Source organism: Pagrus pagrus (assembly GCF_965226575.1).
Source record: "Pagrus pagrus genome assembly, chromosome: 3".
NCBI lineage: Eukaryota > Metazoa > Chordata > Actinopteri > Spariformes > Sparidae > Pagrus > Pagrus pagrus.
The window spans coordinates 17,444,660-17,468,055 of NC_140187.1; the positions used below are offsets into that span (position 1 = coordinate 17,444,660).

The 23,396-nt window shown below is 36.6% G+C and overlaps 1 protein-coding gene across 1 annotated transcript; it reads right to left on the reverse strand.

The window, feature by feature from the left end:
- Positions 1 to 1,704: 1,704 nt before the first annotated feature.
- LOC311254689 (uncharacterized protein) lies at positions 1,705 to 4,003 on the reverse strand. The gene is made up of 11 exons (XM_084348572.1): positions 3,928 to 4,003; positions 3,486 to 3,545; positions 3,340 to 3,390; positions 3,161 to 3,232; positions 2,977 to 3,063; positions 2,695 to 2,781; positions 2,474 to 2,492; positions 2,313 to 2,344; positions 2,174 to 2,190; positions 2,015 to 2,063; positions 1,705 to 1,756 (listed from the first exon to the last, which is right to left on the reverse strand). The coding sequence occupies exons 2-11, from the start codon at positions 3,520 to 3,522 to the stop codon at positions 1,752 to 1,754; spliced, it is 456 nt and encodes a 151-aa protein (XP_084204698.1). The 5' UTR covers positions 3,523 to 3,545; positions 3,928 to 4,003; the 3' UTR covers positions 1,705 to 1,751.
- Positions 4,004 to 23,396: the final 19,393 nt, after the last annotated feature.

Genomic DNA, 23,396 nt, shown 5'->3' on the forward strand with positions numbered 1-23,396 from the left:
TTGTTTGAATCTCTTGAAAGGAACCTGTTGAAAAAAAAGTGTTAACAAGATAAATGGACATAATGATAATTCAGCAAAACGCAGAAAGACGCATAACATAAAACCAACCATGAAAAACAAACAATAATTGCTGACATTACTTATTACAGTATTGTCATGTTTACAAGTGTGAACCTGCAGTGGTTTGTAATAGCCTACATTAATTATGAAAAAATATATATATATATATATCTATATATATATATAGATATATATATATAGATATATATTTTATAAGAGGCATACTTACACATGATGATAAACAACAGGCATCCAGCCATGATGGAGATGAATACAGAGACTGTACAGCAGCTCCAAAGAAGACTGACTACATGGACTTTGAAGCACTAACGTAAGAGTCATTGTGAACTTGCTGTCATAAAAACCACAGCTAGCATAAGGGTGAATCACATTAACACAGGCCACAGAAATACACCCACTTGTCATCCTTTTTAAAGTACATTGTACATGTGTTTTAATTTAGACTGAATCACAGCCCAGTCTCCAGGTTATAATATTACCAGTTTATGTTTCTGCAAACCACAGATACATCCAAGGTTGACATTTGTACCAAACGTGGCCTATCATGCTGACACTGTATGCATATTAGCCACCACAGCAAGAGGTGGAAGGCATGATGGTGGTGTTATTACAGCCAACAAGGCTGCCAAACGACTGGTCTTAGTTCAAGTCACACCACTGGATATGTTTAAGGACACCTGGGACATTTCCAGCCGTTTATGTGGAAACCAAAAGGAGATATTTTTCACAGGAAGTTGGAGGATGTCTGTCCGTGACAGGCACTGAAGCCAAACCATGATTTTTTCAAAACCCTAACCAAATGTTTTATGTGCTTGTTATGACCAGTATCTAGGGGAAACCCTGGACATTAAAACGAGACTCCCTTTTCCCATCTCCCAAGCACCAGCAGCAGCAAAGTCTTTTAAAGGTTTCATTTAAAAAAAAAAAAATAGGGTTAGTGTTAACAAAAATAATGTTGCTTTGCTTTGTTTTGTTTTGCAGACAGATGTCATATATGTGTGTGTGTGTGTGTGTGTGTGTGTGTGTAAAATACACACTTGAGTATAAGTTATTTTGAACTGCTCACATTTGTGGTCATGTTCATGGTCTCATTGAACATGTACTTATGACAACAAATTACGTTGCATAAAGCTGTGTGTTCTTCCACCTCATTGGTTAAATGTCACATTGACTGTTTGGATATGTATACATTTGATAATATTTCCATGCACTCAGTTGTGATTGATTTATCTCTTACGGTTTCCCCTTTTCATTGTATGGATCTGTGTTAAAGTATGTGTTGTAGTTGGTTTTGTATGTTTTCTGTGAGATCACTCCTCTTACGTAAAGCACATAGATATAAACATGTCTTGTGTTTAAAGCACCATATAAAGAAATGTGAATCTGTACTTCAACCTTTGGAATTAATGGGAATTTCTATTGTTGTGTATAATGTTTTATTTAAAGCATGGTGACACATGACAAGCATCAATCAAGTTCAATCAAACCATTACACGATTCTAATGTCTGCCTTTGGGCAATAAAGATGTAGATAGCTTAAACATCATATAATATGTATGTAAAATAGCAAAATGAAAAAGATGCAGAGGAAACAAGGCTATTTCAAATTTACTTCAGAGTGCTGCACACTGCATCTCTGGGCTGATGTAGTTGACTTCTCTGGGCTGTTGTCACTCTGTGAAAAGAAGGAAATACAAATGACTTGGCCTCCCTTAGTGACATGCAGAATTATGAATTCATCAAGACAAATTTTTAGTTTCTGTCACATGTAACAATATTAACTTTCTCAGAGAATACACACATTTTCATGACTGTAGCTCTGATGGCATGTTATTCCTGTTCAAATTCTGACCACTTTAAAGCATTTTAGCAGAAATAGCACCACCAAGTGGTAAATCCTGATGTTACATTCAGGATGAGAAAAGCAGCTCACCAGTGGTGCATTCATAGGTGACAATACTGTAGGTTTCATCATAACCACCCTGCAAATGACAGAGTGAACGGAGCGTGAGAGCAGCCTAACCTAAGACAGAATCATCACTGCAAAACCCAGGAGTTTTGAATTCACCACTCGTTCACTGTTGACACTTACCAGATATTTCCTGTAATCTGAAACAGACCAAAGCACAACTTAATACACTATAACAAAAAACTCTGAAACAATGTAGAAATACCACTGTCATATTGATTGGCATGATCATTGTTGTTAATAAAAGAAATTAGCCACATACCTTTTGATTTGCCAGTAACGTTTGCTTTTGGTCTAAACAGTAAAAATAGATAAACAGGTTTTATAAAGTGTGTGTCTTCAGTACAGATGAAAGAAGAAGCATAGTACACATTTCTGATTGTCAAGTTTGCATGTTAACATTTGAGAAATAAGATTTCTTACCTCTTGGAAGCACATTTTTCTAGAAAATGCAAAAAAATAATAATTATCAACCAATTATCAACTGATATCAGGAAGCTAAAACACAGGTACTGGATGTGCTACCAGATATGTTAGCTGCCTTTCATGAAAAAATGCAAAGAGACATATTTCCTACAACTGCAGCTGAGTTTCAGAATGAAAACTCAAACACTCTAATGAGGTTAATATTCTTTAATTCTTACCGATCCTGCTTTGAGTGAAGAGAAGTATCAATCCAAGCAAGACGACACCCACAGTCACAACTGCTCCAATCATCGATATCATCTTATCTGCATTAAGAGAAAAGGCTGTTAAAAAGTGTCTGTCTACAGTGTAAACATAAACTATTGAAGACATGCACAGTTTATCTCTACCACCACACTAGTGCAGCAGCAGTAGGATTAAGTACAAGGTCGAGAGCATTTATAAACATTCCCAAAGAAACATTTCAGTGTTTCGTTGCATTAATTAAAAATGAGGTCTACCTGTTATTTCGTCACTAATTGCTGGTTTCACAGGAGTTGTGTCAGCAGAGGTGAAAATACCTTCAGCAGTGAGAGTGTTACCAGGATCTGAAGACAGAAAAACATTAATATTAGAAAAGACAAATATCCCAACATTTTCTGAAAAGTCAATGTGAGTCATCGAGAACTTAAGTAATTATTTTACCTGTTGTTGGTTTTACCGATTTGAGAGAAGTAGAGACAGAACTACCAGTGTCACTTCTACCAACATGCCGACCTGCTGGAACAACAAACACACATTCGAAATACTGGATAAACTGAAACATGTACAATTTGTGATTACAGTAACTAATGTCAAACTTAATGTATCTGTTATTTTGCTACCTGATGTTGGTTTAACAGGAGTGAAACCAGCAGGCCTGCCAACAGTCAGATCTGGTCAATACAAAGACAGACAAATTAACTAACACTGAAGTGCTATGCTACTAACAATGTTCTGGACTGACACCTTGATTTATAAAATGTCCTACCCGCGGTCATCCCAAATGTTGGTATTCGCTGGGTCATTCTAGACTCACTCTCTACAATATCTACGGTAAGAGAAGATGGATTTAGGGAGAAATTTCTGCTATGTGTACAAATAAATATGTATGTAAACAGTTGTATGGGACATCATTGGTTTTTGTGTTTATGTATTTATGATCTGTGTTTTTTTAGAATCAACCCTGGTCTATTATAAGCATGTGTAAGGTCACGGTGAGCATACTTAAATGATTTTGATTCTGAAATCACAATTTAACCCTTAAAATGACAAGAAATTAAACAGACTTAATGTGCAGTTCTCCTATAATGTATGTCTAATTTAGGCATTCACAATCGACTTCAATAATGCATTTATAAGTTTCAGTGGATGTGTTGTGACATTCACAGTACAAAGTCATTGTATGTGCATTAATATTTTCTCTGACTTACCAGTCAAGCTGTATCGATCACTACGAGGAGACAAAGAGTTGGGTTCACTTCTCAAACTGTAATCACAGCTGGCATCACTTTGTTGGACTGAACGTAGACGACTCAGCAAATCATCAGTTGTGACAGTAAACTGGCAGAACCGCCAATTGTTTTTGGAGGTTCTTTTACTCCTGATGGTTGTTGAAACTGGATCACTGGCTTCTCCAAAGTACAGGTTGCATCTTGTGTCATGATTAGCAGATCCAGGCAGAGTGCAAATAAAGAGAAAATCTTCACCAGGAAAGTGCTGAAGACTGATCTGTGGTTTTTGATCTACAAAAAGATTGACAAAAAGTCATTATACACAATGTTACATTTTGTAGGACCTATACTGTTGCATTGTTGCACCAATTTCAAACAGTGCTCACATTCACAGAAGTACTACTGTCACACCTCAGTCATCATGTTTTACAATTAACATTCAACTTTATGATTCATTACGATATTTGTGTCATCTTAGTTGGCTGTGAATCACACTGTTATAAAAAAATTACCAGAATAAAGAGAAATCTGACAACAGAAAAGCAATTCATTAAAAATAACAAAAACACTGTAAAAATGGTAATGGAAGTTGTTGAATCTTTGTTTTTCTCCTTTTGTAGTCCTTGCAAAATACCTGAAATATGGGACCACTTACACTTTATGACATAAGACAGAATGAGAAAAGCAGTGACTCACCGTATATGGTGATTGTGGATGTGTCACTGTGTGGAGACGGAGATTGTAATGCGTCAAGCTCTACAGTATAATAACATTTCACTTTAACCTCAGCAGGTGAACTCTGACTTGCTGCCAACAGCAGATCAGTTCCTGTCACCGTCCTCAGACATGAGAAGCCTCTGATAATTTTTTGCCCTTCTCGTGTCATCGTGTAGATATAACACTGAGACACAGAAACAGATGATGGAGCCTGACAGTTCAGTGTGACTGAGTCTGCTGCTGTGATCACCAGTGGATTCACTGTCAGGTTAGGTGGAAGAAGAGCTGAAAATTAAGCATATGTTGGATTAAAAATAGCTAAATATGTGATTTATTTTAAAACATTTTCATGTTCAACTCATAATGGCACTTCTACTGCAGACAAGACCCCCATGCTAAGAGCACACTTTGCAGTGGTACTCATAAGGAGGCAAGATATTAAAATACAGTGCATAGCAGCATTGTTCACTCACTGTGTACGGTGATGGAAGTTGTGTGACTGTGTGGAGACTCTACATACTCAACAGTGTAGAAACATTCCACTTTGACCTCAGCAGGTGAACGCTGATGTGAGATCTGCAGAAGTTCAGTGGCTGTCAGTGTCTTCAGACAAGAGAAGACTCTGACAATTGATCCGATGTAGAAACTACACTGAGACACAGAAACAGATGATGGAGTCTGACAGTTCAGTGTGACTGAGTCTTCCTCTGTGATCACCACTTGAGTCACTGTCAGTGTAGGTGAAGGAAGAGCTGAAAATTTAGAGGTAAACATATATCAAACTGTAGATACTGTGATAAAAGAATAACCTGAACGTGAAAATTGAAGTTAAACTCGGAGACTGACCTTGTGCTTCAATTTCACAAAAGGAAACTGTTGGGAGTAAAAAAACAAGATGTAAATAGTAAATACTGTAGTTAGCATTTAATGTTAATGTTGCATTTCTCTACAAAATTATGTTAAAAGTGCTATACAACATACTGAGACCAGTACATAATGGGATAACATTTTATATTAAACTGGCATCTCCAAATAAAATGAACCTGTATTGGTGTAACTGCCTACATTCATATTGAAAGGAAGAGAAGAGAGGTTGAACTTACACATGAGGACGACTAACAGCAGGTGTCCAGCCATGATGAAGCTGAAGCTGAGATGTCCGAGACGATGTGTGTTTCACTAGATGGACTTTGACATACAGAGGTGACGTTTTGCAGCACAGGAAAACCACAGCAAGCATCAGACGAGACACTGGACAGGCCACAGTGTGTGTGTTCCTGTGTGTTTAGATCAAATCTACCTCAGTGTTGCTGGTTCAGAGAAATTCAAGTTTGTTCATCATTTCTGTTGCTTTCTTCCTGTTTTTGCTATCGTGTGCTTGACTTGTTGCTTTTTCGTAAATGGCAGGACTAACGGTCTATCTATGTCACATAAAGCAAAAATCCGACCTTTATTATTCTAAGTTGTCTCGTTAGTTTAGTTGAATTAACTTTATGTTACATTTAAAACCACTTGACTTGACAGAGATAGTAAAATTAGGGTCGATCTTAAAGGTCCATTGTCCTTTTGAAAAGAAAAGGCATTAAAGGCATTATGAGCTGTTATGGGCCACTTTTTTGTCAATAACAACACATTTCTCATAAGTCAGACCAACTTTTAATCCAACTGGGTCTCCAATCTACACAATCTGCAATTATTTTGAAGAAAGACATGCAACAATTCTGACCGCTCGTTCAGTAGCATGTTTATTCTGCAGCTCTTTCTAAATCTAGATATCTTTATTTAGTTTTTTCCACCCATACAGGTTTTGCTGTCCAGTGTTTGTACAAGGCCAAACTGAGTGTGACAATAAGGCTGAAAGGCCCTGTGATGTGAGAGACCAATGATTTCCTGTTTGTACCAAATATATTCATATGAACTGCAAAACGAGTTTACTTCTGATAGTATATTTAACAGTGTTGTCTGTTGAATAAAAAACTGACTGTAGCTTCAGCAAGAAGCAAGAGCAACATAATTATTCAATGTCGCACAACTATTTCTATATGTACATAGCTGTGGATATATTTTTGTTTTTATACACTGACCAGATGTTATAATGTTGCAATTTTACAATGCTGCTGAACGGGATTGCTGAAAAAACAAAATGTTGTGTTCTTTTATACAATGAAAATAAAGTGCCTATTCTATAAAACAGTTGTCTAATCAATATGCTCTGTATATGTGTGATGAACAATCATCTAAAACTCAAACAATTGTCTCTTCTTCTGTCTTTTGTTACAGACACTCTATTTGGAAATGTGCTATGTGTTGTTAAGACCTGCTATTAATTATTTGTTAGCTCACCACAGGGTGGCTGCGGTTAACTGTGACGTCACTAATTCAGTGTGGGGGCCATCTTTGGGCCAACTTGGACTGCTTAAGTTCTTCCTTCAGTCCACGTGGAGGGACCACAGATAGATGGAATAAATAAACATCTGACTGTTGCAGAAAATCACAGGATTTTGATCAGTAGATCAATTTTGAACTGATGAAAACTTTTACAGTTTCATCAAGGAAGAAATACAGTTGATTTAAGATATCTCTGTCTTATTACAAGACAGTTCAGTGTGTTAAGAAAACACAAAATCTGACTTCAGCACTCAGTGAAGAAAAAAAAAAGAATGCACAAATAAAATGCTCCACAGGTGAAGTAAGATTATGAATATTTACAGCGATTCAGATATTTCCTGCAAAGGAATTACTTTTGTCAGCCAACAGGTGGAGCTGCTGAACTGTGCAGCACTCTGGTGGTTGTGGAAGGACAAAGACAAACAAATTCACTCTGTCTCATTTCATTTTCAATGCTGCCGTTACTGCACTTGTTGGTCAGGTCTCAACCTGGGCTGCAGCTAGGCCACGGTGATGTGTTGCTGTACAGGGAGTTTTCCAGTCTGTCTATCTTCTTATTCAGGATTACTGGACACGCTGTAAGTTTTAATCGAGGCTGTCAACATACTGTAGTTTGTATAATTCTAATCTGATATTTTTTCAGCTTTATCGCTGAAACAAAGACTATATTTCTCCCCTTGATCTAACGGTCTAATGGACCGTGCTGATACCAATACATGATTGGATAATCTGGCACACTTAAGTGAAACTGTTTTAGTATGTAACTACTTAGATTTGCTGACAGACAATGACAATATGTTTAATTTACATGTAAACATGATGGTGACTAATAGCACTATACTAATGTGTCTGACTAGATAGACTTTGACACAGTGGTGACATTTTGCTGAACTTGCTCTCAGAAAAACCATAGCAAGCATCAGATGTGAACCACAGTGACAGACGGGCCACAGAAACACTCTTAACACCATTTAGAAAGCCTCAGTATGTGTGGTACTGTATATTTAGGTCCAGTCTACCACAGTGTTTGCTAACTGGTTCAGAATATTTAGTTCGTTAATTATTTCTGTATCTTTCTTACGGTCGTTTCTGTGGTTTGCTTTACTTTTCTAAAACATCACATGAAGCAAAAAACAACCTTTATTACTGAGTGTTTTTAAACAACCACTGACACTGACACTGACTCTAGTTTTTACTCGCTAATTATAGGGATACATGACATTAATTATATTATTTAGAATATTTCTGCTGGTAACATACATTTGTGAACACAGACCAAACTACAGTTTAATACATCAAAATTAATATCAAAACACCCTTACTTATATGACTGAGCAGGGTCCAGTTAAGTCACTTCTGGTATAATTGTAGGCATTTCACACAGACTTAGATGGACAAATATTAAAATGACGTGCAAAACAGCTGATAATAACAAACGAGTAACGTTAGCATAACGTTACAACAGCTAGCAACTTTACCTGCAAACAAAATAGCATTGTTAGCATTGGCTATGTTCTGAAGTTAACAGCTAACTACGTTCCTGGCAGGTCAACAGATTTAAAACAGTGTTTGGTTGAAGATGTTTGGTGGATAAGGTCAACAACAAAAAAGTTTGACTTACTTCATGATGACTGCAGCAGCAGCGGCTCAGTCTCCGTCTCAAACGGTGTGTTTACTTTGAAAATCCTGGTGATTATCTCTCTCAGTTGTGGGAAAGTGGCGGAAATATCACTGTATGACAGTTATGAATGATCTAAATGATCAGAGGCTATTTGTTGTTAGGTTGTATTTATTTCATTTCGCTCTCCTTAAACTGACAGCTGCGGCCAACACGCTTCAAAACGCCCAACTTTTACTTTGAAGGCTGTTTCTGACACTCGACTTCCTTTTTCAATGTTCATTGTACAAGTTGGATAAAGGAACAAGCTGCAATACACGTCTTAAGACAATGAAATAGGAAATACCCCCAAAAATGGGATGTTTCATTATACAACGTAAAAAATGGAGACTCATTATACTTCATGCACGGACCACCCACCCCTGTGTTACAGTATATCTGATTTGATCTGAAACATTTTAGCTGTTTAAATGTAAATTAACACATAAGCTTTTTTGTTTATTTAGTTTAATTTTGAACAGGGTACCTGTATCTTTTTAATAAAATATGCTTTAACGTGGTAATTATTTCTTTGATCGTGATTACTAGAACTTATAATGACTATAAATTCCTGGTACAAAGTGTTTGCTTGAACCAGTTGGAAAGACTAATTTCTTGTACTTTCCCCTGAATAAATTTGGTAGTGTGTTAAAATTTCACATCACATTTACATTGTCAACTTGCATTTAGCATTTTTTTTTACACACTAGCTTGAAATATTTTTTCTCTCAGGAGATTAAGTTAACCATATCATTTTTCTCCCTAGGATAATCTTGCTGCAGTTCAACTGAATTGCATTTATGTTTTCAAAAATAGATCACAACAAAAAACTTCTTGCTACTCATGCTACAGGAAAACCAGCAGGCTGCAATTGTGTTTAGCTGAATTGTGTGAAATTGTTATCATATCAGTAGCGTTTAGCGTTACTAATCAAAGATTTAGCGTTTTACGCACTGTCAGCTATCAACAACTACAGCCCGGGTCCACAAATATTCCCACAGCACTTAATAAACCTGCAGCTAACGTAGCACCGCAAACACAACTAGCAAAACTAGCATCACACAGCTAACGTTAGCTTACCGGGATAATAGACGGAGGAACAGGGGGACTCTCACAGTTACATGTTGCCTATTCTTTGGTTACCTTCTGGGTTGTTTAGTTAGCGTGTAGATACATTAAATTTTACTAACTCAACTTTTTCACGCTACTAATCCATGTTTATCCTTCTGGTCACCATCACACAAGAGTAGGACTCCTCTTGCTCTCATGCAGGTGCGTCGTGATCTGTCAATCAAGTTCAGTTGGAGGCGGGACTTAATCAAACTGTGTCTCTGAGTGGCTGATTCTTCTCTACTATTTCAAATGAAGACAGTGAGGTGATTATATGCAGTTTTAACCCTTTATTGACACTGAGTTGCATAAACTCACTGCATGACAAACACATCTATCATTTATTTTCCTTTTCTTCAACATTAGCTACATCGTCTACATATAGGAACAAAGACTTTGACCTGGCTGTTAAAGCAACAGGAGGGGGGCCAGGACAGTACCGTGTGGCACTCCACAATGAATGGACAAAGGCTCAGAGCACGCAGCAAGTTATTTTTTTTTCAGGTTAACACCAGACAACACATATTACCTACATCAACGTCCTTCCTTCCTTCCCTCCTAAATGATAAGATACAAATTAAAAGCTTTAAAATTCCACAAGACTTAAAAACAGCAGTTTAAACAAAGCTGTCTGCTTTCTGTTTCTCTTCACAGTATAAAAAAGTTTGTCTCAGTGTAGCTGCACGGTGCTGTACATGATGTCCTTCAGGGTTGATGGAGGTGGTTTTTTTGTCGCATGTGGAAAAAAAATGCAGAGCGGTCTATATTTTTGGCAGTAAATTGCTAAAATCGATTGAGAGTGCCGTCATAGTTTTCCCTCTTCAAATAGTTTAAGTTTATTTTGTAACTAAAAATGTTTTTTCATGTTAATATGTGTCATGTTAAATACAAGAAAGACAACAGAACATTAAAACTTGCTTTATTCTGCCAGTTTTTAAGACATTTCAGACAAGCTTAAGATGCATGATGAAGAAGATGATACATTGATATATTCAGTCATAATTTGTCAAGGTGACCTCATACTCTGAACCACATGTTTAAGAAAGCTGATGAATAAATACAAAGAAATATTTTCCTTCCTTTATTTAACAGTTGTGTTATTTTGAGTGTGTGTGTGTATGTGTATGTGTGTGTGTGTGTGTGTGTGTGTGTGTCAATGTGGTGGTGATGCTAGTTTGTGTAGTATCTGACATGGAGCATTAATGGGGCGAATGAGGCTACATCACACAACTAACAAATGAAATATATAATCATAAATGTTTTATACAGCATATACAAATACAAAGCAATTCAAAGTAAGGTAATATTGGGAGACTGAGGGCTAAAAATACGGTTTATGTACAGTAGTAACAAGTTGGAAATGTATGTGGATTTATTTAATATAGTCACAAAAGTCTCAAGCAAAAAAAAAAGCATGTTACATAAAATATGATCGACAGATAAGAAGTAGGTTAGAACCCATACTGTGTTTTGTATGTGATAAACCACAACTTAAAAATGGGACCTGGCGGCAAAACTTTGATAAAGGTTTGTTTTAATCTCACAGTTTATTAGGCAACACTAGATTATTAAAAGGTTTACATTTCTAACAGTTCTTCAGGCTGTTTGCTTTCTCTTTCTGTACACAAGATAAAACAGTTTGAGTCTCAGTGTGCCTGCACGGTGCTGTAAATCATGTTCTTCAGGGCTGGTGCAGCCGGCTGCTCAGGGATGGTGTCATAAAAATGGTATGTTTCCCACTGGGGAAAAAAACAAACAACTGTAGCATCTATTAATGAATGGCAACTATTTAAAGGTGCACTATGTAGTTATGAGGAAGAAATTTTGATCAGAAGAGAACAATCTTCACTGACTGATATTTTTGTCTAAACAAACTAAGTAAAAAAATTCTTTGTTTTCATGACTGAATACATTGACCTTAAAGGAAAATACAGTTCCACACTGTTTCACTTTTTCTATATGTGGCGGACCCTGCCACCTTTCTAGCTTCAAACAGTGTTCTGAGGACCCTATTTTCCTCTGAGAACAGCTTGATTATTTCTCATTTTGTATTATTATGTCAGACTTACATTCTCATGTCGAGGCTCCCGCTTTTTCACTTGGGCATAAACTGCTGCTGAGAAAGACACACACAGTTAAATAATACTTTCCCATAAACAGAGTCTAATAACAAAATCTGTAGAGATAAAACATGAATCTGAATAATGTGTCTTGAATAGCGTTAGACTTTTAAATCAATCTTTAAGCAAAAGAATGTCATGTGCTGCTCAACAACTTTATTGTTGAACATTGTGGGCTATCATCTACACAATAGGATATTCAACTTCACAAATGCATAAGCATCTTCATATCCATCGCACACTATCAGAGTAACTAATCAACAACCATCACTTCAGTGTTTACTTTGACATTTGGATAGTAACTTCTCATAAACATATTTTAAACAATATTTTATATTGATCATATATTTATCAACATTTATCTAATGAACATTTTCTAATCAATCGGTGTAAATCATTGATTCATTACCTGATGGTAGTTTGACTGGTGTTAACTGGGCAGTAGAGGTGAAATCACCAGTATGATTTGACCTACCAGCAGACCAACCTGATGGACCTGTTGAAGTACATTTCAACACACCATCTGTTCTCATACAATATGTTTTCACATGGGAAAGTGAGTGATAGACACAAGCGAAGGAGGTTATTTTTATCTCAGTGCAGTGGTGGTCTACCACTCGCGTGGTTTACTTTCCGTTTAAGATGCAGGTCCTGCGGGCTGTTAGTTCTTTTAGTAGCTGTGAGCAAAAAGTCTGTTCAACTGAAAAAAATGTGAGGCTGCTTCAAGATCCAAGCTAAAATATGTGTATAGAACAACCGTTTGGCCCATCTTAACCTAAATAAAGAACAGTGTCAGGTCAGGCATCAGTGTTCATCTTCCACAGTTATTTTACTGACACACTGATGTCAACAACGTTACGTTACATTGTTGATTTTACTTATATTTAATAATGTTGGATTCTTCGACAGCTCCCTCAGAGAGCACATCCCTTTTACTAAATCTAACTGTACAGCTAATTTCTGTAAATGGCCAATTCCTTTACAAGTGTCTGACTGAAGACAAAGCTTTTGTATCCTTTTCAGTAGTTGTTGAACTCAAACTGAGTTAATCTCAAGATCCAATGTGAAAGATGATTGTGAAAATGCAACTTCTACAGTTTACATACAATTAATTTTCAGACAAAGTGTTAAAAGGCTTTTAGATTTTCTTCATAAAATTTTTCACAACAGTTTGTGTGAACACCTATATAAAATATATATATATAAATATAGATTTTGAATTTATTAGACACAGTTCTCACCAGCTCTTTTTCGGTTACAGCAAATTGCAGAAATGAGCAAGATGATGCCCACAGCTACTCCACAACCAGCCGTCACTGCTGCAAACTTCAATAGCGACAGTTCTGCTTTGAAACAACAGAAGCCATAAGCAACTGTCAGTTTTCCCTGCACAACTTTAACAAAAAGCAGACATGTCATGTACATGAATATTCAGCCACCAGTACGAATGCATAGCTATTATATATAAAGGTAACAACTACCTCGTTTCATCACCAGATTCTGGATTCATAGGTTTCATACTGGTATCTATTTCTTGAAGGCACAAAAAACCTGTTAACATTAAAACTACATACCGTCTTCTCTTGTACTAGGAGTACAAATACTAGGCAGCACATTGTTGTCTTGTGCTGCTTAAAAACTTAACTTCAACAATGTGGGCTACCATCTGGACAGGAACAAGAAGTATAAGTTCCCATACATAAAAGTGTGTGCACCAACTGTATATCCATCACATATGATCAGAGTAACAACTAAAATTACATCAGTACATACTGTGACTGACATTCAGGATAATCTCTTTTTGAATTCATATCAAATGTTTTACTATATTTTACTAATCAAAATGTTCTAATCAGTCAGTTTGAATCATTAAGAAACTGAATAATTACATCACCTGGTGTTGGATTCACTGGTGTTGGATTCACTGGTGCTGAATTCACTGGAGTTGGATTCACTGGTGCTGGATTCACTGGTGTTGGATTCACTGGTGCTGGATTCACTGGTGCTGGATTCACTGGTGTTGGATTCACTGGTGCTGGATTCACTGGTGTTGAATTCACTGGTGTTGGATTCACTGGTGTTGGATTCACTGGTGCTGGATTCACTGGTGCTGGATTCACTGGTGTTGAGGAAGTAGAGGTGGATCCACTGGTATGACCTGGCGTATCAACAGGCCAACCTGATGGAACAACACAAGTACATTTCAACATACTGAACACACTGAAACATCTGGGGGGAAAAACCCACTTAAAATATCTCTTCTTTTATTACCTGATGTTAGTTTAACAGGAGTGGAAACACCAGTATCAACAGTAGTCCGACCTGGAGAATAAGAAAAAGACAGACCTTTAAAAAATGAAGTGCTTCGTGATGATGTTCTGGACTTCTACCTTAATATATAAAATGTCTTACCTGTGGTCATTCTTACTGTTGGTGTTGTCTGGATCATGCTTGACTCTTTCTCCACAATATCTACATTAAGAGAACATGAACTATGGATGATACATTTCCCATGTGTACAAATGAATAAATATTTATGGAGCCAACTTTATGGGTATCTGTTTATGGAGATGTTTCACAGTTAAACTTTTCACATTAAATTAAAGACAGACTCAAAGGTGCAATCGTCCTATAATGTAGTGTAAGTCTAACATAGACATATGATTAATACATTTATCAGTTTCATTCGATGTATTTTGTCACATTCATTAAAGTCAATTTAGAATGTCTATTCATATTTTCTCTGACTTACCAGTCAAGCTGTATCGATCACTACGAGGAGACAAAGAGTTGGGTTCACTTCCCAAACTGTAATCACAGCTGGCATCACTTTGTTGAACTGATCGTAGACGTCTCAGCAAATCATCAGTTGTGACAGTAAACTGGCAGAACCACTGATTGTTTTTTGTGTCTCTTTTACTCCCGATGGTTTTTGTTGCAACTGGATCACTGGCTTCTCCAAAGTACAGGTTACATCTTGTGTCATGATTCGCAGATCCAGGCAGAGTGCAAGTAAAGAGAACATCTTCACCAGGAAAGTGTTGAAGACTCAGCTGTGGTTTTTGATCTATAAAAGAGATTAATAAAAAGTCAGAATAATGTGCTATTCTTCTATCATGTACACTTCAAAACAGCTCTTTCAAACATTGCTGACATTTAATGAAGTCCTACTGTTATAAAATGCAACAAACATCATGTTTAACAAATAAAATAATAATTCTGTGTCATCTGATGTGAGTCTGTAATTTGTAATACAAAGAAAGCGCAATCATTAATCAAAGTAACACATATTCTGACATAAAAAAAAAAGAATAATCAAACTAATAAAAAGCATAGCTGTATCACCTTCACCCACAGGTGGTTTGTTGATGGAACTGGAGGTTGTTGAATCAGTGTTTCTCTCTTTATTTTGGTTTGTAACACCTGAAGACAAGTCCACACATAAAATACTGCACCAGTTTGTTACATGACACAATAATATCAGTAGGAACCATCACTCACTTTGACTTTGGATGGTGATGGAGGCCATGTCACTGTTTGGAGATGCAGAGTTTTTCTCTCCAAGCTTTATCGTATAAAAACAGTTGACTTTAACCTCAGCAGGTGATCTTTGATTTGACATCTTCAGCAGCTCAGTTCCTGTCAGTGTCTTCAGACAAGAGAATTCTTTGACATTTACTCCACGTAGAATGTAGAAATAACACTGAGACACAGATGGAGGAGTCTGACAGTTCAGTGTGACTGAGTCTGTCTCTGTGATCACCGGTGGATTCACTGTCAGTGTCGGTGGAAGCGATTCTGAAAAAGTATATGTTGGATTAAATTAATGAAAATTGCATTTGTTTAAGATAACTGTTATGATGAATTCATAACAGTAGAGGATGCCCGGAGGCTGAGGATTCAATTATGAACATTTTTATCTATTTCCAAAACATTTCTGATGTCAAGTTATAGCAGCAGAGGATGCCCATTGAAGATCATCTAACATTTTCTCTGAAGACCTGAGCCACTTTGCTGTTTGTGCTCATACTGTAGGAAGATATCCTAATAATAATCCATAGCAGTCATGTGTACTCACTTCGTATGATGATGAAGACTGGGTTACTGTCTGGAGAAGTTTTCTCTCCAAGCGTTACAGTGTAAAAACATTTGACTTCAACCTCAACAGGGGAACGTTGACTTGACATCTCCAGCAGGTCCACTCCTGTCAGTGTCCTCATACAAGAGGAACCTCTGACAGTTCTTCCACGTAAAGTGCGGAAACCACACTGAGACACAGAAACAGATGATGGAGCATGACAGTTCAGTATAACTGAGTCTGTCTCTGTGATCACCAGTCGATTCACTGTCAGTTCAGGTGGAAGAAGAGCTGAAAATTTAGAGGTGCACACACAATTTATCAAATACTTAATTGCTGCATGATTATGTTCATATTCCTATTCAGAAGTTGTGCTTTATTTATAAGTAAAGCAAAATATATTGAATAACCAAACTTTGTGGGAAAAAAGTATATATTCAATTTAAATACAGAGTAACATGAACTTCCTGTACAGTGTTAACAGAACAGTGTGACATGAAAGATAACACACAGACTGACCTTGTGCTTCAATCTCATGAAAGGAATCTGTTGGAAATACAATGTGTTAACAATCCATATAATAATTCATTTATAACGATAAGATAAGAAAAAGACTGAAACTTCACCAATTGTGTAATTCTGACATTCAGAGATGGAAGTCTCCATCAACATATACTTCATTGATCCCAATGAGACAATTAGCTTCGGCCTCTGCAGTTCCACAATGAGTTTACAAATAAACAGCACAGAGCAACAACAACACAGACAATAACAACACGTATAATATAACATCACCAACCATGAAAAAGATTAAAGAGCTGTATATAACATGCTGATACTGGTTATACATTGTCATGTTAATGATGTTTAAAAGTATAAGAGGTTTAACTTACACATGAGGAGGAGAAACAACAGGCGTCCAGACATGATGAAGCTGAATACTGAGACTGTCCAGAATCCTCTGAAGAAGATACATGTGTCTAGGCTGCTGACCACACTTGTGTACTCACAGACGTGACAGACATCAGACGTGAATTATATTAATAGACAGGCCACAGAAACACACATACAACAGCCTCTGTAAAGTACTTAGTGTAGCCTGTGTGTTTTATAAGATCGAGAGGCTGACCTTTGAAAACTATGATTAGATGTCTTCATAAATTTATTGTTGTGTTTCTCACACATACAGCCGCTCTGTTTCAGCCTTGTCCTTTTCAGTAAAGACAACGTTTTAGTTTCTATACATTTTTGAAAACCGCTTACATTTGCAGTTTCTCTGTCAGTTCTAAGGAAACATGCGGTTATGACAACGACACATTGTGCTCTTCCATCTAGTTAATAAATCTACAGTCAGGCTGCGGGTAAAGAAAAGCTCGAGGACAACTTCCCCTCAGTAACTCCGTCACTTTACTGTCCACTTCTTTTGTTGGACAGCTGAACACTCAGCAAGGTGATGCATCACTTCACAATCTCTCATATCACTCCACCAATCTTAACCATCCTTAACATCCAAGGCAAAGTGCATCACATTATGTAGTTCCTGATTTTCACTTGGAGAAGAGAATACAATATAATATAATAGGTAAAATAACCATGAAGGAAATTAAGAATAAATTAATAAATCTTCTAGTATCTTACAATAGTTTAAGGTGATCATTAAAATGTTATTTTATAAATATAGTCATTATTGATTTAGTCTCTTTGATGGGTTCCCATCTTCATTGTATCATTATGTGTTTAATGCGTTGAAGTTGGTTTTCACTGTGTACAAGTGTGAGTTACTTCTCTTCTATAAATAAACAAGAACCTAAACTTCAAATGTGAACATAAGTCAACTTTATTTATTAGTTGTGTATAATGTATTATTTACAGCATTGCAACACATACAGTAATACATGTTATATTCAGGCCGAACTTCTGTTTCTATCAGTTCAATAGAGTTCAGTTAAACAGTTACACCATTCTAATGTCTGCTCTACGAGATAAAGATGTACATAATGTAAATATCAATGAACTCGTACATAAGAGGGCAAAGCGAAATAGCTGCAGGTAAAACATTTGTGTTGCAAATTAACTTGTACAGAAAAAGAAAACACTACAAGTGCTGTACACTGTATCTCTCAGGGCTGAAGTAGCTGACGTCTCTTATTTCATAAAATGTTATGTCCTGACAAACATGGAACTTGCATTAACTTTAAATGTAATGGCATGGTCTGTGTTATGTGGTCAAGTACTGGACACTTTTATGCATTTCAGGAGAAACTGCAACACCAAGTGGTGAATCAACCTGTTGATTCTACATTCAGGAAGAGAAAAGCAGCTCACCAGTGCTGCGTTCACAGGTGACGATAGTGTAGGTTTCACCATAACCACCCTGCAAACCATTTGATAAAATGGTAGAGAGAAGAGAGATCAGCCTCAGCTAAGACAGAATAATCACTGCAACACATTTTAGCAGAAGCAGCAGTTTTAAAATCACAATTTTTTAACTGTTGAAACTTACCAGATATTTCCTGTAACCTAAAACAGAAACCAAAGCACAACTTAACACACTGTAGAAACACTCATGTATGAATAACACTTTATCATTATTTCATTAAATGTTATGTCCTGACAAACATGGAACTTGCATTAACTTTAAATGTAATGGCATGGACTGTGTGATGTGTTCAAGTACTGGACACTTTTATGCATTTCAGGAGAAACTGCAACACCAAGTGGTGAATCAACCTGTTGATTCTACATTCAGGAAGAGAAAAGCAGCTCACCAGTGCTGCGTTCACAGGTGACGATAGTGTAGGTTTCACCATAACCACCCTGCAAATTATTTGATAAAATGGTAGAGGGAAGAGAGATCAGCCTCAACTAAGACAGAATAATCCCTGCAACACATTTTAGTAGAAGCAGCAGTTTTAAAATCACAATTTTTTAACTGTTGAAACTTACCAGATATTTCCTGTAACCTAAAACAGAAACCAAAGCACAACTTAACACAGTGTATAAACATTCATGTATGAGTAACACTGTCACATAAGCAAGATCATTGTAGTTTCTGCGCATAAGCAACATACCTTTTGATTCACCAGTGACGTTTGCTTTTGGTCTGAGTTGAAAAAATAGAAAGACAGGTTTTGTAAAGAGTGTATCTTCATGTCTTCAACATTTCCACATACGGTATTACTGTCCCCAAATATTTCTGGATGACATGACTGAAAAGTGTGAATCTTCTGCTGGGACAATATGAGCTGGATCCTGTCTGACCTGAGAGTTTGTCACTATTATTCTGCCAAGTCACTCATGTCAAAACCACCCTGAGCTTGCTTCAGCACCTCAAACCTCCTCCCTCTTAAGCTTTTTGTTGAAGTTTTTGTCAAATTGATGAATTGAGGAAATGACGAACTAGTGTGATGAAAGTTAACAGTGAAAAAAGATTTTTCTTACCTTTTGAAATCACATTTTCCTAGAAAACGTAGAGAGAGAAATAAAAGATTAACCAGTATTGTTATCAGGATGCATCAATCAATAATCCCCCCAAAATAGCGATACTGGATGAAGCAGTTATTCTTTTAAACTACTGTAATTGAAATACATGTACATATTTTCAACACCTAGAGCTGGGTTCTTGAATAAACAATCAAATACAGTTTGAGGATAATATTTTTTAATTCTTACCAAACCTGCTTTGGATAACGAGAAGTGCCAATCCAAGCAAGACGACGCCCACAGTCAGAACTATTACAATCATCAACATCATCTTACCTGCATTAAGAGAAGAGTCCATTAACAACTGTGTTAACATAACAAATTAAAGACATGCAAAGTCTACAGCAGTGCAGAGCAAATACAGATACAACACTACAAATCTTGATTCCTGCTAAACCTACCTGGTTTTTCATCACCAGATGTTGGATTCCTAAGAGTTGTGTCAGCAGAGGTCAAAGTGCCTGCAGCTGTGAGAGTTATGGAAGACACAAAAACATTAACATTTAAAATGAAAATTATTCCATCATTTCCTGAGTGTCACTTGATGTACCAACAGTCTGACCTGGTGAATGAAGTAAAGCACACTTCAATATATTAAATAAAAACATTTACATTTTATGATTAACTCTTAATATCAGTGTTACCTGATGTGGATTTCACAAGAGTTACAGGAGTGGAAGCATCAGGATTGGTAAAAGTCAACTCTGTTATTTAAAAGCCAAAAAATAATAATAATAATAATAACATAAGTCTTATGCAATGATTTTTTTTTTTAGATTGCTCTTTTCGGATGTGCAGCATGACGTACTTGTAGTCGTGGTGAATGTTGGCATCGTCTGGTTCATGCTTGATTCCACAATATCTACGATAGGAGAAGATTGATTTAGACATGTAGGTTTCATGTGTGCACAGATCAATATTTGGTGAATATTTAATCACAGCTCAATTAATTTAATTAATTTACACCGTAGAAATAAACAAAAATAAATACATAGAATGTAAAGATAAATAGTAGCATGTGACTTACTAGTCAAGCTGTATGGATCACTACAAGCAGACAAAGAGTTGGGTTCACTTCCCAAACTGTAATCACAGCTGGCATCACTTTGTTGAACTGAATGTAGACGACTCAGCAAATCATCTATTGTAACAGTAAACTGGCAGAACTACTGATTGTTTTTTGTGGTCCTTTTAATCCTGATGGTTGTTGTTAGAACTGGATCATTGGCTTCTCCAAAGTACAGGTTGCATCTTGTATCATTATTAGCAACTCCAGGCAGAGAGCAAGTAAAGACAAAGTCGTCACCATAAAAGTGCTGAAGAGTCATATGTGGTTTGTGATCTATAAAAGAGATTCATAAAAAGTCAGAATAATGTGCTATTCTTCTATCAAGTACACTTCAGAAGTCCTACTTTTATAAAATGCACAAACATCATGTAAGTAAAATAATTCTGTGTGTCATCTGATGTGAGTCTGTTATTTGTAACACAAAGAAAGTGTAATCATTTATCATTGACCAGAGTGACAATTGAAAATCTAATACTCTCAATACTGGACCTCCATGTCGAGAGCCACTCTGACATCCTAATATTAGATGAAAGTAGCAGTGTTCACTCACTGTTTATGGTGATAGAGGCTGTGTCACTGTGTGAAGATGGAGAATCTAACCCTTCAGTCTTCACAATATAAAAACATGTCAGTTTAACCTCAGCAGGTGAACTTTGACTTGACATCTTCAGCAGCTCAGTTCCTGTCAGTGTCTTCAGGCAAGACAATTCTCTGACACTGACTCCACTTAAAATGAAGAAATAACACTGAGACACAGAAACAGATAGAGGAGTCTGACAGTTCAGTGTGACTGAGTCTGTCTCTATCATCACCGGTGGATTCACTGTCAGTTTAGGTGGAAGAAGAGCTGTTGTAATGAAAGCACCATAAACAGATAATTGTATACAACTGCTGTTTCAGCTGTTTTCCATATTAGTGGATATTCAAACTGGTACCTAATACCTTGTACAAAAAGGGAGGGGGGTGAATGGAAAACTCAATTTATTTAAACCTAGCCCTTTGGTGGTGGAGTCCAAACCTTTCAACACTGGAGTGGGGGCTATACCCTCTTCATACTTTCTCAAATCTTCTGCATTATGGTCCCTTAGGACTTAGACTTCTGCTGACCGAGCCAGCTAACTTCTGGTTTAGCCATCCACTAACTTGAATAGATATGAAGTAATTAAATTGTGTGGCTCAGCTAGACTTTCCAAATGGATTAGTGCAGGGTGATATGGCCTTACAATAATATTGCAGTTTCTATAGGCTGTATATCGCGATACACGATATACATCTCAACATTTTGAAAACGCCTAAAAAGCACTTCATAAATGCTTGTACTACGTGATAAAATGAGACATCACAATATTTTTGACAAAATACCTCAATAACATTATTGTGACAATATTGTAGGGATGACTCATGAAGCTCAGCATAAGTTTAATCAGGAAAACTATCTTTTCATTCACCTCTCTCCCTGCTCTCTCCATTCAACTGACCATGGGCGTTTCTTCATGTACTCTCTCTCCATTTAACCAACCAGATTCTGCCAACACTATCAGCCATTCATGTCTCTGCTGTCAAACTTAAAACCGCTCTCCTCTCTGCTGTCAGCTGTCATTTCAGGCATCTGTGCGTGTGTACATGTATATTTTTATACCAGACTTAAGAACATTAGGATTCAAAGGGTACAATTAAAAGCATTCATAAAAATTCCCAGCATAGCAGTTTAGCACTCTGATGCACTAGCTAAAATTAGGTTTACCTGTTATTTCGTCTGCAGGTGCTGGATTAAAGCTATCTGCAGCAGTGAGAGTTGTACCATTTATCACATTTGTCACAAAAACATTAACATTACAAATGACAAATATTCCAACATTTTCTAAAAGATTAAAAGTAGAATGATACATATTGAAGTGATATGTGGTGATTCTGTGGTTTGTTTTTTAGAAGTGTGCCATGTAATACCTGTGGTCATAATAAATGTTGGCATTGTATGGATCATCCTTGATTTTCTTTCTACAATATCTACATTAAACGGTATACTATGCAGGATTTGCCTAAAAAAAAACAATGTACAGACTCTCCAGCAATAATCACTTACAGTATGACACACTTAGCCTGCGGCAATGTCTGTAACTTTGGAGACCCTGCTCTCCGTCAGTATTTTTTTAGTAGTATTTTGCTTTGTTTGGGACATTTCTGGGCATCAAATTTTGGCAAGTGGCGTGTAACCCCCAGTCAATAACAGCTCCAGAGTCTGAGGGCATTACTTTATAAAAACATCACTGTCCCCAATCTCTTTCCTCTGTTCTTAGTCTGTTATGAATGTAAAACAAAGCCGCTGAGTTAAATATACACATATACAGCAGAGAGAAAAACATCGGACAGGACGAAGTATATACTTCAACATGCGGACATGTTTGTGCTCTCTCTTTGAATGGTGTTTACCCACAGCGATAACAAATCCTGCATAGTAGACTATGAAAAATAATCGCTAGATTTAGACCTGTAATTTTTAGGTACATACAAATGAATCAAGACTTTCTGTGTTTAACTACAGCCCCATTTTATTCTTCAGTTGATTTTTTCATTTGTATTGTTTTTGATGTGATGATTGGTGTGAGGATTTGATGTCTGAAATTGTAATCAAATGAAATTAAAATTGCAGCCAGTCAAATTATATTGTATTGTTCTTATATTTACAGAATAAACATGACTAACATCCTGCTGTCACAATTAAATTTGACCGAGTTGACTACTATGAAGTCTGAATTTGTGTAGCTGTAGTTAATAATTGTGTTTTGTCTGATGTGAGTTTCTAATATGTTATACAATAATTAAATA

Bases quoted from the DNA above. Each gene is read 5' to 3' on its own strand.
- LOC311254689 (XM_084348572.1), bottom strand. From the start codon at position 3,522: ATGACCCAGCGAATACCAACATTTGGGATGACCGCGG. The intron at 3,233-3,339 runs GTAGCAAAATAA...TTGTTCCAGCAG, and splicing joins TCCTGTTAAACCAACATCAG to GTCGGCATGTTGGTAGAAGT. The intron at 2,782-2,976 runs GTAGACCTCATT...CTCTTAATGCAG, and splicing joins AATTAGTGACGAAATAACAG to ATAAGATGATATCGATGATT.